General features: G+C 39.7%; 1 protein-coding gene across 1 annotated transcript in view; it reads right to left on the minus strand.

Annotated features, from left to right (window-relative positions):
* Positions 1–7,600, minus strand: part of NCKAP5 (NCK associated protein 5) — a 331,504-nt gene extending 323,904 nt beyond the window's left edge. Inside the window, exon 1 of the mRNA XM_062498376.1 lies at positions 7,532–7,600. Within this exon, the coding sequence (XP_062354360.1) occupies positions 7,532–7,600 (69 nt within the window). The remainder of the gene's footprint in view (positions 1–7,531) is intronic.
* Between the last annotated feature and the right edge of the window lie 10,481 nt (positions 7,601–18,081).

The following is an 18,081-nucleotide window of genomic DNA, read 5'->3' on the forward strand; positions in this document are numbered from 1 at the left end:
TTCTTAATTATGATGTAAGGTTTGTCTGGCTGCTCGAGTTTATGAATGAGATTTACAGTAACCAAGTGTGCTTTACACATTTTATTTTCAAATCCCTCTTCTGCAAAAGCAATCCAAACCAGCTGTCTCCACCACTGCCATACACAAGCACCATCATCTCTGTTTTAGTGTAACTCTGCTCTTTATCCAAGCAGATGTAGATTCTACTCCTAGTACCTTAGATGTACTACTGTGTTGGTAAGTGATGTCCTTAAATCCATGCAGAACACTGCTCCCCAACATTATTAGCATTACTGGTAGGCTAACATCAAGCCTAAACACTCCTGTCTCATATCAGATTCCTCTTTTCTCCTCACCTTTCAGCAGTTTCTGCTGTAAACTGACCCATTCAGACAACTCTTTTCTTCTGCCTAACACAGCAGAGCTCTTGTCTCAATTTTCACTTTATTAAAAATGCAGATGCAGAGTAGTCTGTGCTCTTGGCACTACTTTTATAGACAGCTCACTTTTCTCAAAGTCCAAGTGTTAAAGGCCCCAGGTGTGCACAACAGAATCTGTCCTTCTATTTAGATAGCTTTTACACACTCAGACCCCACTGGGATTTTCTTTTTCTGAACAAAGTTCCAGTCAGATTCCAGAACTTCATCTGCCCAGTCTGTGGAATAGATGTCCTGACAGATTTGCAGAATTGTGTGATACTACCCTTGCCATGAGGAAGATGCAGAGGGGCTAGAACAAGATAATCTTTATGAGCCCTTCCAATCCAAACCATTCTATGATGCCATGAATAAACTTTTCTTAGAATTCTGTTTACTGAGCTCTTTTGTCAGTTCCATATCTTATTGTTTTCCTTACGAATGTGCAACCCCCAGTCCCCGCAGTTAGCAACACAACCTGTGCTTCACTGCTGTTCTTCCCTGTATTGTGTCTTCTACTTCAAAATTTCACATTTGTCACCTTTATTAAACTGCTCTCCTTGATTTACCCTCCCCCTGGATGCACTGGATGCTAGGGATGCTTTATCTTGCCTCTGAAAACACCAAAAAACTGAGGCTCACATTCTGTGTGACTTTTCCAATGCTGAACAATACTTTTACAGTGCCAGATTCAACCCTTGGCATGGGATTTTCTATGATGGCGTACCCAGCTGAACAAAATTCTGAATTATAAATTAGCACACAAACAAAATCCAAGTTTTGAGAGGACTGAAAATACTTGTGTACTTCAAAGAATTTGGCAGCAGCTTTTAAGTGGAAACAAATATTCAGGCTACAAAAGTTAGAACATTAGCCAACATCTGACAAGGCAATATTTTTAATGCCACCTTACATTTTGAAACGCTGAAATATGTTATGTTGCACAGGGATGTCAGACACACTGTGAATGTCACAGTCAAGTAGTAATAAAAAAAAAAAAGTAGTCAGGGCTATTCCCAGAATTTAATTCCCAGACATGAAGGGATCCCCTCCTGCACTTTTCACAGCTCTGCTACAACATCATGTTCTGTGACACATTTCATCTGAAGATATGAAAGCAAGCCACAGACTCACACTAATAACAGACTATTCCTCGAATACTCATAAGGTAAGAAATTACTATAACACCCAGTTTATTGACAAGAAAACTGAATCAGAGTTTTGTTAATGAGAAAACTGAATTATAAATTTATTAAACCAAGTTAGGAATTTATTAGAGGTGACAGATGTCATACTTAACGCCTGAATTCTTGGCTCCCAGCCCCCAATAACCCATTCACACGTCTCAGCAGTCTCCAAGTGAACTCAGTGTTTTTGCCCATGCCACCAATCCAGCTGCAGGCAGATGAAGGTATTCCTCCCACGCCCCAGAGCAATTCATTACATTACACTCTACCCTTATTACAACAAAGTGGTGCCATTAAAGCCCATCCTACAGAGCCCCACAGGAGCGTGTGACCAGAATGAAAGCGGCAGGGCACAGTTCATGAGCCACCAGTGAAGCACTTTACCACAACATGCTTTCAGAAGCAAAAGCCTAATTTTAAATAAAACAAAAACTTCTGCTTTGATAAATGCTGGCTGCTTCTAAAAGATATTCTGTTCTCAAATCTCCCCAGCTAAATGCCACCACAGCTGTAAGGGTGAACCACGTGTGTAGTCAGGCTGGGAATTATCCACATAAATAAAGAGCACAGCTTGAAACATTGACTTTTTCCTGATCAAAAGGGGCTGGGAGGCAACTGGACAGTTTGGATCAGGCAAAGGATAGGGCTTTTATTATTTTCAAAGAACACCCCAGTGAATAGAGTAGCCAACGTGGCCCTGGTGGCAGCGATATGTTCTAACACTCCCCTCATCCCACACAAATTACTTAAAAGCTTGACTTTGGTTCTATTTATGGTCTGGGGTTTTTCCATTTTTCTTTTTGTTTAAGAACTTTTGTAGGGAAAACCTGAAATACAATCAAACCTTTCATGAGGCTTTTTAATATCACTGCCTGTCTAAGCTACCTTCCTCACATACCAAATAATGAATTGTAAATATTAACAAAGAAATCTTCTATGTCTTCATTTTACCAATGTTAAAAAAATTGGTGCCTAAATTCTATCAAAGTACATTGATAGATTTGATATTTATTTCACTATTAATTTTAATCTTAGTTTTCTTCGCATATTCCAACCTGAAATGAATAAAGGACACAGAAAAATCCCTTTCCTTTCTGTTTTTATCTAGTTTTTTTCACTAATTATTTTCATCTAGTTATGCTTGAATGCAAGATTCAACAGGAAAAAATTAACCATAAAAAAATTAAACCCATGAAATATTAACACTCTTGCACTTCGTAAAGCTGTTCTCTTTAACCAGACTTAAAGGATTTAAGACACACAAAGCAAAATGTTCTTCAGAAAGAAATATTTCTCTTTTAACAGCAAACAATCTGACATGGGTGTTACGTGACAGTTAAGCAACATCTTCCAAAAAAATGAACTCCTTCAATATTATGAATTTTGCAGTTTGTTTGCATGCTAAACAGAAGTACTGTGGCAGTAACAGCAATTACTTTGGTCTTGACTTCTTGCACAGCAAACCAGAAGGACACAGAGTTCCACCTTGCTCTTCAATTGTTGTCTATCTTAACTTATAACCACATATACAATAAAAGATCCTTACTAATGTCATAAAAACATGAAATATGCAGTTCTGTTATTTAAAACAAAAAAGATTAAATCTTTAGTTCTATCTCAAACCTATTTGATTTTCAGAGCTGTGGTGTTTTGATGGGAACCAATTTGCAGGTAAAACTTTATAAACTCAAAATATAGTAGCATCACAGTACAACACATGAGACAATAAAGTAGCATAAATCTATATTGAAACTCTAAAAGGTATGCCCTCTTTCGATGGTATGTTTTGGTTTTTAAATGCTAGGCAGAAATTAAAAAGATATTTTCTATAACTGATCTTATAGGATTATCTGTGATAATTGTTATGAAGTTAATATTTTCTAACTGTTTCACCTGAACACAAAGCTATAAAACATCAAAGTCACTGCAGGCTTACCTGCTTTGCCTGCAAATATAAATTAGTGGGTGCATAACAAATCTTCAGCATGTTGCCAATATTGGAAACCTCCACAGCACTAACAGCCATTGGCTATACTGGAGATTTCTGGAATACCACCTGTCATGTAATGGCTAAAAGCTGATAGAGATCTAATTTAACTGAAGCTAACAGCAAGCTGTCCCTTTGGCCTGGGAAGCAGTAGTAGCAATTTCTCTGGTTTTTCTTAACATTGGTAGGATTTTGGAGCTTATTAAACTCCATGGTTTCAAACTACTAATTTCCAGTAAAGCAGTAATCATCACTCACTGAAAAAAAACTATGCCCTATGAAAGACATTTTATAAACATATTTTTCACCTATTTTTTTTTAATTTTAAAATATTTGCCTTCATTGTAAAGCTTATTTCCCCAAGATACCACCTGTGAGGGGTATAGTAGTACAGGAAATAAAACTGAGCACTTCTTCACTTGAGTGATCCAAAAGTTGTTACTGTGCCAGTGGTGTAAGGAAGAGTGTTTTAGTAGCTATGGAATTTCTCCCCATTTGAAGGATGTCCCTAACATGGATCTTTCTTATCTGAAACCTGAAACTCATTGTTTGATGGGGCAGGCCTGAATACAAAACACTGATGAAATTTATGGTCATATTTTAAAGGCCCAAATCCATATTCTAAGGAGATGGAAGTCAAGTCTTTTCTTCCAAAACATCTCTTTCCTTTTCTCACTTGTGCATCAAATACCTTCATAGCTTCAAGGAATGAACGCTTTTGGTTTTTTTTAACATCACTATGCAATACTTATAGATTAAATAAAGGGAAAATAAACATTCTAGAAGATTACAACCTGATGCAGATGGGAAAAGCAGCAGAGCCAGGCAGGGTAAGGAATGTTATCAGAAATGCCTATTTGTATCTCATGGTCCCGAGTGCAAAAGTACAAACATTTTCTTTAAACACCAGAAATTAGAATTCTTTCTGAGATATGATAATGCTTAAACTCTCCACCAAACAAGGAGAAGCTGGATTTGAGAGAATCAAAGCCAGATTTCCCTAGCAGAGTGTCCAATCCTGAATGCCTGAGAGGTTAAATACAAAACATTTGGGAAGAGAGCGGACAAGAGAGACCCAAGAACTCAGACAAGCAAGGGACTGGACTAAAGCACAATGTTCAAACAGAATTTGATGATACAAGGGTAAAGAAGATAGACATATATGAAGGCAACAATAAAGAGGAGGTATGCTTGAACAGGAATTTGGGGACAACAAGGAAAATAAAAAGGGCTTGGCTTTTCCAGGTTCAGTTTCATGGAGTGACAAGGCACCCATGTGACTTACTACCAGGCTGCTGAAGGCAGAATCTCAGAGTGTCTCTTCCAATTTGTTATGAAATAATAGCTGGGAGTAGACAACAAAGTACTCAAAAGTTTCTAATTAAAGGTATGGCTAGCACAGTTAGATCTAGTTACACATATTCATCTCAATGAAAAGCTCCAAAGATACAGACCTGTAACACCAAATACAGCGAACCGATGTGTGCACTGAAACTCAACAGATGACACCACCTGCAAATGCCACCTGTAGCAGCAGATATGGCTTTATAGCTGGGTGATGACAGCATGATGGGTTTACACGTACAAAATTTTCAAGTATTGCAATATTCCTTTCCCTCAACACATTTCATTCAACTCTTTCACACCAATATGGGTTGATCACCACAGAACTTCAGCTGCCACATGTTGGCACTAATTCACTGACCTCAAGCCAGGGCTTGAAGACTGCAGCTGTGTGAAATCTCCCACCCTATTTACCCCTTGTTGAAGAGCAGGAAGGGAGTATCACCATCCCATACAGGTATTGTTTCTGTTTCTCCTCCAATTAAGTCTTATGAGTGCTTCAATACGCACATAGCACTGATTATAACAAAGCACTTTGGATAGTGTCACACACACAGTATTTCTGATGTAATTGGCAAATGTCTCTCCCTACTCTCCCCTTACTCACAGGGAAGGGTAAGAATTAGACATAGTGCCCTACTTTGGCTGTAAATCAAATCCAAGTTTCTACTAGGTGGGACTAGAAGCCAGAAATATCTGGTTCCTTGTTTCCATCCACACAGCACGCTACAGTCACCTCAGAGAAATGAAAGTTTCTATCTTAATACATTTAGTAAAGGCTAAATCTAGTCCACTACATCAGTGAGAACACTTAGGGGGAAATAGTACTGATTTGCAATAATAAGCAATGTCTTTATGCAAAATTCACAACTGTTAGCATTTCCCCCAGCTTTTAGTACCTAGTTTTTACGAATATTCTTTTCTCCAGATTAATATTGACAGTCTCTGGTCGATTGTTTGGATCACAGCAGTACATTTTAGCTGCAGGATTTAGGCTGGAGTCTTCTTTTGGGGCCATGTATGCCTAGAACTAATAACAGAGGTTTAGGCCCTGGGACTAAACATACTAAAACTGAGCCCACAAAACCTTTCAGATGTTGTCTGTCTCCGGGTGTATTACATAAAGTTGTGAGTTCATACCAAACCTTCCTTCTCTGCCCACAAGCTAGAAAGAATTTTAAAGTGTTGGGAGCACGACCTGACCTGCTGAGTGCTGGGAGAACAGGTTTTGTTGCAGCTGAACAACCTGAAAACAATCACGTCTCAGTATCAGAGCCCTGAGCTGCATGGCCTGAACAGGGACAGCTTAAACAGCTCTTCCTTAGGGTCCTGAGCAGCTCAGAGTCTGGGAGAGAACTCACTATTCTTCACTACTTTTATTTCTCTCCAATTAATCCTATTTTTTTCAAAACAAAGGGATGTAATTCATCAGCATAAGAAATGGTGCCAAGAAAAGTACAGACTCCTTTTTCAACATTCTCTGCATATTTCTTCAGTGGCCAACTGGCATTACCTGAGATGTGCCTTGTAGCTAAGGCCTGAGGGTTGACAGCAGAGTCCTTAAAGGGGTGGAAACCTGGGAAGGTGGGACTGCTCTGCTGGCCCCAGTAAAGAACATAGCAGGTGATTGAAGAGCATCAGTGGAAAGACTGAAGCCTGCCGAGTCCATGATCACTGCTATTAGCATGTCAGTGGGCTGTATACTTTGGGGGGAAAAAAAGCCCAAAGAACAACTTTAGCATAAGATGAAGGAAACTACATGGATGGTTGTAATAACGTGCAAAATTGAAATGATGGGGTTAGCACAGGTGTGGCATTGCAGGCAGAAGGGCTTTGGGGTCCCACAGTCACTACCTCTGTGAGTATCAGAGATGGCACAGACTTCCTTGGATCTCTGAGCTTTGCCTGTTTCAGTACTTGCAGATTGTCATGCTAAATACCTGACACAGGCACTTTTATCCTCATACACAACTATTCCACATCTATGAGCATTTTCCAGTCAGTTATCTATAATACAGCTCTAAAAACTCCTTGTTTGTCTCAGTCATCCTTTGAAAATACTAACTAAAACAAAAACCTAGAATACAATCTCCAATTAATTTAAATCCTAGGTACAGCAAAAGCAATTTTTTTATAGCATGTGGCACTTATGCTTCTCTTTCAGTAGATATTAGAGTAGTTTATACATTGACTATGGTGAACACATTTTTGCTGATATCCTGATAAAGATATCTGACAGAGGACCTCAGCTACTTACAGCCCTCATATACCAAGTATGAAGCAACACAGAATGATCCCACAGAAGCTGAGTAGTATTGTAATAGCAAATCTGTTATAATTGTATGGATTCCTTCTTTGTGCAAATTCAATTAATTCAGGGACATGTTTCTATGTGATGAGAAGTTTCTACCCAAGATGTTGTAAAATTCCTCCAGTTCTTTTTTGCCGGAGAATCTGAATAATCACAAAATGTTGTGATATTGTGATGAAGAGATATAAATACCTTTAAAATACATGTAATTGTGAGTATTGCCTCTTAAAACCAAAAATTTTATGACAAGATATATTCAGTAAATGCAGTAAATATTCATTCTTACCACAAGACTGCTGTCCAGAGAAAGTCTTTTCCCAAATTCCCTTTTCTGTAGCTGTCTTTTTCTCTCCATAGCTGAGGTTATTTGTGTTCCTTTTGATCAACTAGAAATGTCAAGCTGCTTTCAGCATCACTGGGGAAAAAAAAAAAAAAAAGGTAAAATATTTACATGTTTATTCCAATATCCTATTTAACTGTTACTGTCTTTCATCATTAACTTTGTAATAACCCAACAGCTAATAACTGTGTTTCTAGGAGGCTGTGTTCCAAGAACAAATTTTCTGTGCCAAAAAATCTAAACTCTCCAAAAAGAAATATTGCCAATATGTTCAGGTCACTTCTCAAAGGAAGAAGGAAAAAAATCTGCTACAACTGTCTTTAGCAATACACCCATGTTTCCATAGTCTTTTGAACTGGGCTGGGAACTGAATTTGCAGAGCCAATGAATTACCTGAGGCTGGGCAATGGGAGGGAAACAGTTTGTTTCACATTAATTGCACTCCTTAGTAAGCCCTGCTTGTTGGCACATCTGTGCTGCTACTGTGATGTACAAATTTTGGACCTAATCCTGAAGAGTTCTAAAAGCTTTCAACTCCCATTACTCTCCCTTAATGACAGACAAATGCCCTCAGCACTTGCCTTAAGTTTTTAAGGTCAAAGATTCTGCCGTAATAATCAGACAGTCCCACTGCCTGTACAGAACAGCCAGGGAATTCTGCCCATAAAGCTACCACAGAGGGAATTAATCTTTCCCGTTTTCTAGGGTTTGGTAATTCCTGGCCAGTGGTTTCTACTAAAGCCAAGCCACAATTTACAAGTAACAATTACCAGTCCTCTTCCTAAATGTCCTTATTGCTATGTGTATCTGAAAGTTTCAGCTTGTATTTTAAGATATTAATTGTTTGTGATTCAGGAATATGGGCAAAGTTAATGAATATATTCAGAATTTACAGAAAGTCATAGAATGATAATGGAAAACAGAATCTGGCCTAAATGAAGGCAGGCAGATATACTCAGAGAACCACACACACAAGTTTTCTCTTGCATCTCATAGCAACCGAATTCACTCTATCACTGTTCCATTGACTGAAAAACAAGACTTGGCAAAAGAAGATCTGTGTGTTTCTGATCCTTTTTTCTTGTTGTGAACATCACCTTGGGTCACACACAGCCAGGTGATGCACAAATACCTCTGCTGCAGGGGAGCACAGCTGGCATTTCCAAAAGCAGCCTTGCACATGCCCTCCAGACACATTTGCATGCCTGTGGATAGACTTGACTCCTCACACACCTATGAATGATCCCATCTGTCGCTGTGGGGATATCAAGCGAATAAAACCTTCGCAGCTCTTTCCTCAAGCTGACCCCGAATTCTCTGCCAGGAGGGCACACAGGAGCCTGAATGTGAGCCAAGCACTGCAAGGAGAGCAGGATGCTCTGGGCCCAGCTGCCGAAGCCAGCTGGAACCCAGAGAGCTCCCAGAGGCACACTGGGGTCATGGGGAACAGCGTGGGCATCACACTGGCACTGCTCTTTTAAAGCACTTCCCGTGGGGAAGCTGTGAGTGCTCCAACTACCAAACCATGCACTGCTGAATTCAGCCTGCTATTGGACAGCAGCTGGTCATTCCTATTCTTCTTTTGTACTTCTGGTTTATACTTGGGCAAGACCAGAATTCAGGCCATTTTCTCCCAAACAGATAAAAGTTAACCTCTGAGAACATGTACCTACAATGGTGTGAAAATCTGTTATTGCACCCTGCTTACTGCTGCCTTGTGGGGTTTTCTTCAGGTTTACCTATAAGCCCTTGCTTGTTTTTTGTTTTTGTTTTTTTTTTTTTGGTTGATTTTTTTGTAGTTCCAACCCTAAAACTACAGCTAATAAGTAATCTCAACAGTGTGATAGCACATAATTCCTATTGTTTCCTGATTAGAGAGCAAAAGAAACACTGCAATAGATTTAAACAAACACAGCAGCAATGTATTAGACTGTTTATGCAATTATGCCAGAAATTAGCAAACTACATTATGTAATCATGATATCATTCCCCTGAGCATGCATCTTGCCTGAAGAGCGTGACTTCCACCAAGGGAGGCTTTGTTGAGCACAGAAGCACTCAGGAATGAGCTAGTGAGAGCTACAGCTGGAGCCAGTAATCCCCATGGAAGGTAAAGTATTTAATATGAGTTAAGTGCCTGAAGTTTCTGACTGCAGGTATTTGGTGGAACCACCCCAAATTCTAGTTTAGAAGTAAAAACAGGAAGGATTATTATTAATTATTCCTATAGTTCATATGTTGCCCTGGGCACTTGAAGTGGATTTACTGCAGCCACAGCACAAGGACCTACACATGTAGTGGTGCAGCAACTCCAGACCTGCAGGCTCCACTCCTTTCCCCACACACACACACCATGGGAGCTCCCACCTCTGCTCATCACCTTTAGCAGACTGTCACACATCTCTCTGAAGAGTTAACCGCCTAAGGCTAGACACACAAAGTTTTGAATCACAGGTAATTATCAGACAAGATAATATAATACATCACCTGTAACAACACATGTTGATGTCTCAAAGTACCATCTCAGGAGGCCTTTAAAAAAGATGATCATCAGATTGAAGCACTTAAGAGACAGAACAAGTTTCCATCTTAGAATGGTCATTTTTGTGCATCATACTGCTTGTCACGAAGAAAAAATGACCCTCCCAAGAAAGTCTCTCTTCCTCTGAGACCAAACAAAAGACTAACAAAAAATGGAGCTAACACATCCACTGGGACGCTCAGCAGAGGAGAACAGCTGTCCAGATGGAATAGTCTTGGAACGCAGAAGTGCTGAGAAATGGTTTGCTCAGTCATCAGAAATACTCTGTGTGTGTTACCAAGAGAACAGACTGTAGAAATTTACCTGCCTTCCCTGACCAATTTCCTTGTCAATGTGTTTACAGCAAAGACCCCAGTGATCAGCACTCAGACCCTGATGATCCCATTTAAGGTGTGGAACTGTGAACTATTGCAAAGTCACATCCGATTTATGATGTCTTCAACCATACTGCACTCACGTGTGTACTTCCAAATCTTGGGGGGCTCATCTAATTCTTTGTGCTGCAGGAAATGTTTCTGCTGTAGGATTCTTCCCTAAGGGACTATAGGGATCATCTATGTTGAGCATATGGGGGCAGGCACTCGGTTTAGAGCACTCAGCAATGAAAGCTGTATCCCCAAGAAGTGTATGATGACCACTCTAAGAGAATGCAGTCCCAGATGTTTGCCCAATGTATTCTCAGGTTTGCACTGAGCTCAGGGCAGAAGGTTTTGTACAGACATAGAAAAAAAACTCTCAGAGGAAGACCCAGATGTGATCTAGCTTCAATAGGGTATTATCTTCACTGCTCAGGAAGCCAACAAGCCAGAGGCATCAGCTTGATTATATATCCTAAAGTGCAGTATTTTTAGTATTCAGTACAAGAATGTTCATTATTTCAGGAGATGGCTTGAAAAGTATGCCCTGGAGAAATGGTGTGATTAACATAGAAAAGCACTCTCTAAAATCTATGCAAGAAATTTCTTGGATTATAATATCTCTTCATTTCTAGTAGTAACAAAGGATGATTGATGTATATTGCTTTAACTGATGAAAACTTACAACATTATATTCCTCAGATAGGCATCCAAGATATTTTCAGGCAGTTTGAAACTGCAGTCACATTTCAACAGTTATGCCAACATATGCCAGCTGGGAACTAGCACACAGTATATCTGTTTGGTAATTGGAAATGGACTATATTTCTTTTTTTCTCTCACAACCATGTATAAATTTAACAGTTATGACACATGACAAAAATGACAGCTTTGCAAACCAGCATCCTTTTGTTTAAATTCAGGGTAGATACAATGCAGCCTCCCCACTCTTGGCTTTGTACAACTTAATGCTGCCAGAAGGCAAAACACCCATGGGGCAGCAAGATATTCCCTCTCAGCAGCCAGCTTGTCTTTCCCAGGTGTTAACAAGAGGAGAGGATTTGTGGTTTGTGGAAATCTAACTGTCGGGTAATAGAACGAGGGAGGAGCTATGCAGTGATCACCTTTAAATGCTTTTTCTAATCTGTTAGCCCTGCTTGCTTGACAAACAGACTAAGACTGAGAGAGGACAACCAGAACTGGTATTATACCTCAGCAAAGAGAGAAGGAGGAAAGTAATATCACTGGCATAAGTCAGGAAGCAGCAACGAAAAAGTAAAGATTGTCATCAATGCAAATATTAGTTAGAATGAACAGGTGACCTGAAGGTGAAGCATTTTACATCTCATTACCAATCTGTGCTTCAGTTTCCTAGGAACCTAATTAAATTGAGTCTCCTTTTGCAGCTGGGTTTCTTTTGCCAGCTCTGGTGTTAACACCAGTGTGCATACACTGGCTTTTGTTGTGGTCTTTGCTGGGAAAGCATAGTAAGGACAATTCAGCAGGGCCTCCACGAACTGGAAGAAAAAAAGATTCCAGAATTAAAGAGTTGATGTTTGTTTAACAGATCAATGTCCAGCTCTATAAAATCACTACATTTATCTTGCTAGGCATAGGCCAGTAAATATATACTAAGTTTGTACTAATGAACTTGATTGTTTCCCTTGGTTTGTGGGGGGGTTGCATTTTTTCTTCCCCTAAAGCAGAGTATTCAAGCCATTCTGCCTAGTCATTAAAAAACAATTGTGAATATGGCTTCAATTCCACACCCTTATCTCTCTCCACCGTGGTATTTAGCTTGGTCATGACTATAAGTGACAAAGCAGAAAAATAATTCCTAAATTCTCCCTTGAGTTGGCGTTTCAAAATTCAACACTTGGGAAATAGAAAACTGCAACAACATCAGCACTTCTGCCTCCTGACACTTAGCTAAATGCTTTTGTTTTGACCCACTGTATTTCACAGCAGCACTGTGGGCAGGCCCTGCCTAATGCCAAATACTCCCAGGTATTTGGTGAGGCTGGTCAGCAGTTCATTAGCACTAATGTACATGTCATGCACTCACACCCACTGGATTAGGTTGCTATTTAGATTATCAAGATGCATTTTTGCAGACAGGGAAGGAGAATGTGCCATGTGCCAGCATTAATGAGTTAATTTGATTAGAAAAATTCCAATGCAGGAAGCTAAAATGCTTAGATGACTAGAATATTAGGGGAATTACAAGACAGCAAACACAGCACTGCTGTGCCATTCTGCCTATATACCTAGATATTGACTGGCTTTGGCAAGCTGTATTAAAAATATGTCAAGTGGTTCTGAAATATCTGGGCAGAATAATATTCTTTTCTAGTTTTTTTGGTTGTTGTTTTCCTGTGGAATAATTAATTTTCATACGCCCCAAATTTCGTACAATCTCTAAAGCTGTTACAGAGTTTATTGGAAATGTACAGGCAATGTCAGAGTTATTTTGTGACCCAAATTATTTTGTGACCCAAAGCACTCCCTAATCCAGTAGTCCTATAGTTCTGACTGAAAACTTTCCAGCAGTCATAGAATCATAGAATGATGGCTTGGGTGGAAACGGACCTTAAAGACCATCTTGTTCCAACCCCCACACCACATGTAGGGATGCAATCCAATTACACCAAATTGCTTCAAGCCCCAACCAACCAACCAGCCTCAAACACTTTCAGGGATGGGGCATCCACAACTTATCTGGACAACCTGTGCCTCAGCACCCTCTGAGTAAAGCATTTCTAACACCTAACCCAAGTGTATATTTTAGTTTAGAATCACTCCCCCTTGTCCTACCACTGTCTGCCCATTATACACCAGGCCATGATAAAGCAGGCCCCACAAAGAAATGTGGGAATGGCCAGAGCTAGACGGGCTAGACAAGGAACCTTCTCATCTCTCACCCTTCCTTGGCAGAGTGTTGGACTAGATCTCCACGGGTCCCTTCCAAACCTAACTATTGCATGATTCTTGGATTTTTTTTTTTTTTTTTGAGTGATTTTAATGAAGTACCATGACATTGATACATGGCAGTCTACAAAGGGTTGACTCATCTGAGAGCCAAATGCTGCAGATCTCTCCTGCCCTTACCCCATCCCTCAGAAGGGAATCAGTAGAGCACATAGTTCTGACTCATCACTTGCCAGCAAAGAAGAGACTCTTAGTAGAATGTTCTAGAAACACAGCATTTGAAATAAAGCATCCCAGCCCTAAATTCCACCCTGTTTCAGCCAGTCTTCAAAACATATTTATGCTTTCTTCATGCAAGGTAATCCTCCGTTTATTTAGCCAACTAAACAATCAGTAAAGCTTTCTGTAGCTTTATAGTTTGCTCCTAGGATTTAAACAAGTTAAGATTAAGGGCTTAAATCCAGCAAACCTATCAGTGTGCTCAAAATAATACCAGGAATTTCAATACATCAGAAAATAGAGAATATGGCATTAAAGATGTTATTACTACGACAGCTGTCAAGATGAATTGCATGAGAAGCATTTAAAAGATTTATATCTCAGTATCTCACCAGGTTAATTAAATGGATGCATGCATTCATTTAAGAGGATAAGGTAGGTTGTAGTCACATAAAATGAGAGGGCACAAGATTATATTCTTTCAGCATTAACAAGAACAGGTTGAACCAATATCATTTCCGTATTCTGTAATAAGCATGATTCATCCATTGCCATTTTCAGCTCTCATTTTCTTTCTGGCAGGAAAAAAAAAGACTATGAACATTTATAGACTAACATAATCAAAGCTTTAACCTTTTCAGTGTTTTCTATTTGGATTGGCTGTCCATTTTTATCATAGGATTTCAGGGCCATGCCTCAGGGAGGAGAGGAATCACCAGTAAATTACACCAAAGAATGTTGAAAGGTCAAAGGATTACCCTCCCCTGTTTGCTTTTATGGGACATATGAAGCATTCATATTATGCAATAAAATTATCAAGACAAAAATGATGAAAGATAAGCAGACAGAATGCATTAATCTGTAGTCAGGGCAGCACAGAAAGAAAAAGGATATATTATAGTGTTATCATCAATAAAAAACAGATTATGACAATGGTGTTTCTGTATCCTTAGCTTCTGCACTGAAATCAAATCCTTCAGAGCATGTAAGACCTGTAACCAAGAAAGAGATATCCAAGCATGACTGAGGCTATTCAGGCTGAAGGAAACATCAGATACAAAGCTCCCATTTCTTGGCTCGGTTTCTAACCACCTACTATTATGTTACTTACTACCAAATACTATTATAAATTATGTGAAATAGGTCATTATGTAGTAAACATGGACTCCCTTAGTCATGGAGCCTCTTTCAGCAAGGCAAGACTGTTAATCTGCAAAAGGCATGTTCGGAACACTGCAGCAGCTGCCTCTGGGGCTTTCAACACACATTTGTCCCCCTTGGGAACCACAGCTGAGCTCAGTCAGAAATACTCAGTTCCAGCCACCTGCAGAAGCTGAACTCCAGGACCTGAGGAAATCTCACTGTTACTGTTCACAGACCTACAGGCTTATGTGGTGATTCCAAGGTTTAAAAGCAAATGCCCCATTTATATCCAAATAAAGGCTCCTCTGGCATCAACTAGATGCAACCTCTAATCTAGTACATCATTAATAGGGCTAGTTATTTCTCATGGTAAAGTGGCTGGCTGGCAGCAGAGACCCAACAAAAATCTCATCAAATTGAACTACAAATCTTCAGAGGCAGGGACATCCAGTTCATCTACTATGTTACAATATTCAGAAAAATAAATGCAATTAAATCCAGCATCTGAGTCAGTTTGATAGACAACTAACTGGAGAAAAGAATTTAAAACACAGTCAAATTATCTGTGTTTTACTCCGTTTGATCTGTTTTCTTCCCCATTTTTCTTTCATGAGTATAAATCAAGAAAGTCCAAGAATTTCAGACCTACATGTAAGATCTGTATCAGGGTCTCTGTTGCAAGCCATGGTGGATTGTCAATTCAGTTTTTGAAACCAGAACTACAAGCTTTTGAAATATGCCTAAAGGTCCCTGCCTTTCTGAGGCAGATGCTTTACAGTCAGCATCTATTTTGCCTGCCCATCTGTTGCAATCATAGTCCAGAGGGACCACTAAACATCATTGGTTCATTGTATGCACTCCACCCCTTCCACCTGCACTGCTAAGAGAGATGATGGTGACTGCAATGGTCACAGTATCCCAAATAAATGCAACTCCTTTTGGTCCTCCTTGCCAGCACAGATTAAAGGAATGAAAGATCAATATATTAACTGTGGAATTCCAGCTCAGTGGATACAAAGAATTATTAAGCCATCTTAACATAGTGTCCAGACATCTGGTTTTACTCCTTTGAGCACTGAGTAACACTTCAAAATGTTCACATGGCTCAAAGGAAAAATCCCTATATAAAGTAAATAAAAATGTTTCCTAAGTAACATGTTCAGCATCTAGCTCTGTGCATCCTTAGATAACCAAAGTAATTTGCATCAGAGGGAAATGTCGGTGTCAAGGCTGCAGAATTTGTTCCTAATGAATCTGGGGCTTTGTGGGGTTGTAACACAGTGTCTTGTATTTCACTTTGCTGTACTGACACTCCCAGTGGGCCAGGGGATGTCCTTACATTACAGGCAATAACCTCATGATTAAGGTATTAGCTCAATAACAGCCCAGAAAAGAAGCTGAATCAAGCTAATAATCATCCCATTCTGTCCTGTGAAAAATAAGGGAAGATAAGGTACAGTGAAATTCATGTCATCCCTCCATGATCTGGGAAGGGGGCAGCTGAGAAAGGGCTCCATTCCTATTTGTATAATGTGAAAATAACCCCTCCACCCCACCATGACTGAAGTCCACCCTAGGGAACAAGAGGTGAAAAACAGCACTGATCTCTTCCAGCCAAAGCAGAACTGAGCCCCTGGTTTGAAGGGATATAGACTAGCAGGGAGCAAAGCAAGAACACACAGCTGAGCAGCTCCAGGTACTGCACAGAACACTACACATATTTCTATCAGAAAAAAATCATGTATTACTCATTTTTTCTATGCAAATGCCCTCAGAGCTCTGTAAATCTGTGCAGTTTGGACAGCTACAGATACAGCTTCTTGGACTCTGCAGTCACCTCTGTTCACTGCTGTGGACAAGACACACAAGAGACATGGTACCAGAGCAGAATTTGGAAGTGCCAGAACCAATTTAGCTCCTATAAGGATGGGCACTAAAATCCCTCAGCTGGTTCCCCACCTTTTCAGCCTTTACAGAAGTTTACTCTCAAGTCTACTCTCATTTCAGATGACCTAACATCATCTAAGGATGACCTAAAAGAACTCAGCTCCAACTCTCATGAATGCTTCAGCAGTGCCTGAACTTCATGGTCACAGAAGAAAGGTGGCAGGGTACAACTCAGCTCTACCACCTTCAGTTTTTTTGTGGGATGTATTCCCTATACATTGATAAGAATACATAAAGAAAAACTCCAGGGAGATATCCCAGCCAATATAAGTTCACTTTATTCTTAAACAGCAGGGCATGTAGGACTGTGGGATATCAAGACCATAAAATTGAAAGGAATTGATACACATTGATTAAACTCTGTCTTCAGCTTATGACCAAGAAAACTAGCATGGAAACATAAAAAAATTAATTATTTTCTGTCTCCATGCACATTTTCTTAATGATGACAGAACACTGCACAGTGTTGGCATACCAAACATCCCTCCACTTCTTATCCCTGCAATTCTAGAACAACCTCACCTCTATTGCTAAATTCATCCTGGGCCAAAAGGATAGACACAAACTTTATGGAAATCATACAACTGCAGCAAAGACGATTAAAGTATTGACTTGGGAATGATTAACCAATCCCCTCATAGCAGCTTTAAACAATGACAAAGAAGAGACTAAAATGTCAAGGAATGACCATCCACACAAGTTTGAGGCACATATCCTAACACTAGAGACAGTGAGAAATTGATTAGGTTTATTGACAGTAGGCTGAAAAGGAATAGAGGGGGAAATGATGCTGGGTATCTGAAGAAATTACCTAAAGTGAAATCCAATGCAGAGAATCAAAGGAACACTTGTCATATGAAAAAATAAGGCAGGATGAAGTACAGAAAAACCACTGAAAGTGGGAATGCTGTCAGCAGTGAGATGTCCAACAACCCTGAAGAGGAAGAAAGCCTGCTCTGCCTTTCTTCCCAGCATCTCTGTACTTTGCTGTAGTTCATCCATTATCAGAGACAATTAAAGGCTTTTGCTTTTGAAAAAATATTACTCCATCCTCCCTTCCCATGCCATCAGCTGCTGGCAGTGCTTATTCCAGGTCCTCAGTATGAAGACTGCTTGTCACACACCGATTTCTAATTTCTCCATCTGCCAGAAGTGTAATGAGAATGTAAATTTAATAAAACAATGAATTTCCTAATTAAAAGGTTCATAATTCTTCTATTTCATAACCTTCTCTCCATCTTTAGCTCACCTGTGCACAGTCCTACCAAGTGAAATGTCAGTGAACATATAGACTGTCATCACAGATAATAATCCAACACTTTGGGGTTATGGATACAATACTATCCAGAAAATATTAGAAA

This window comes from Cinclus cinclus, chromosome 9 (genome assembly GCF_963662255.1).
Source record: "Cinclus cinclus chromosome 9, bCinCin1.1, whole genome shotgun sequence".
Classification (NCBI taxonomy): Eukaryota; Metazoa; Chordata; class Aves; order Passeriformes; family Cinclidae; genus Cinclus; species Cinclus cinclus.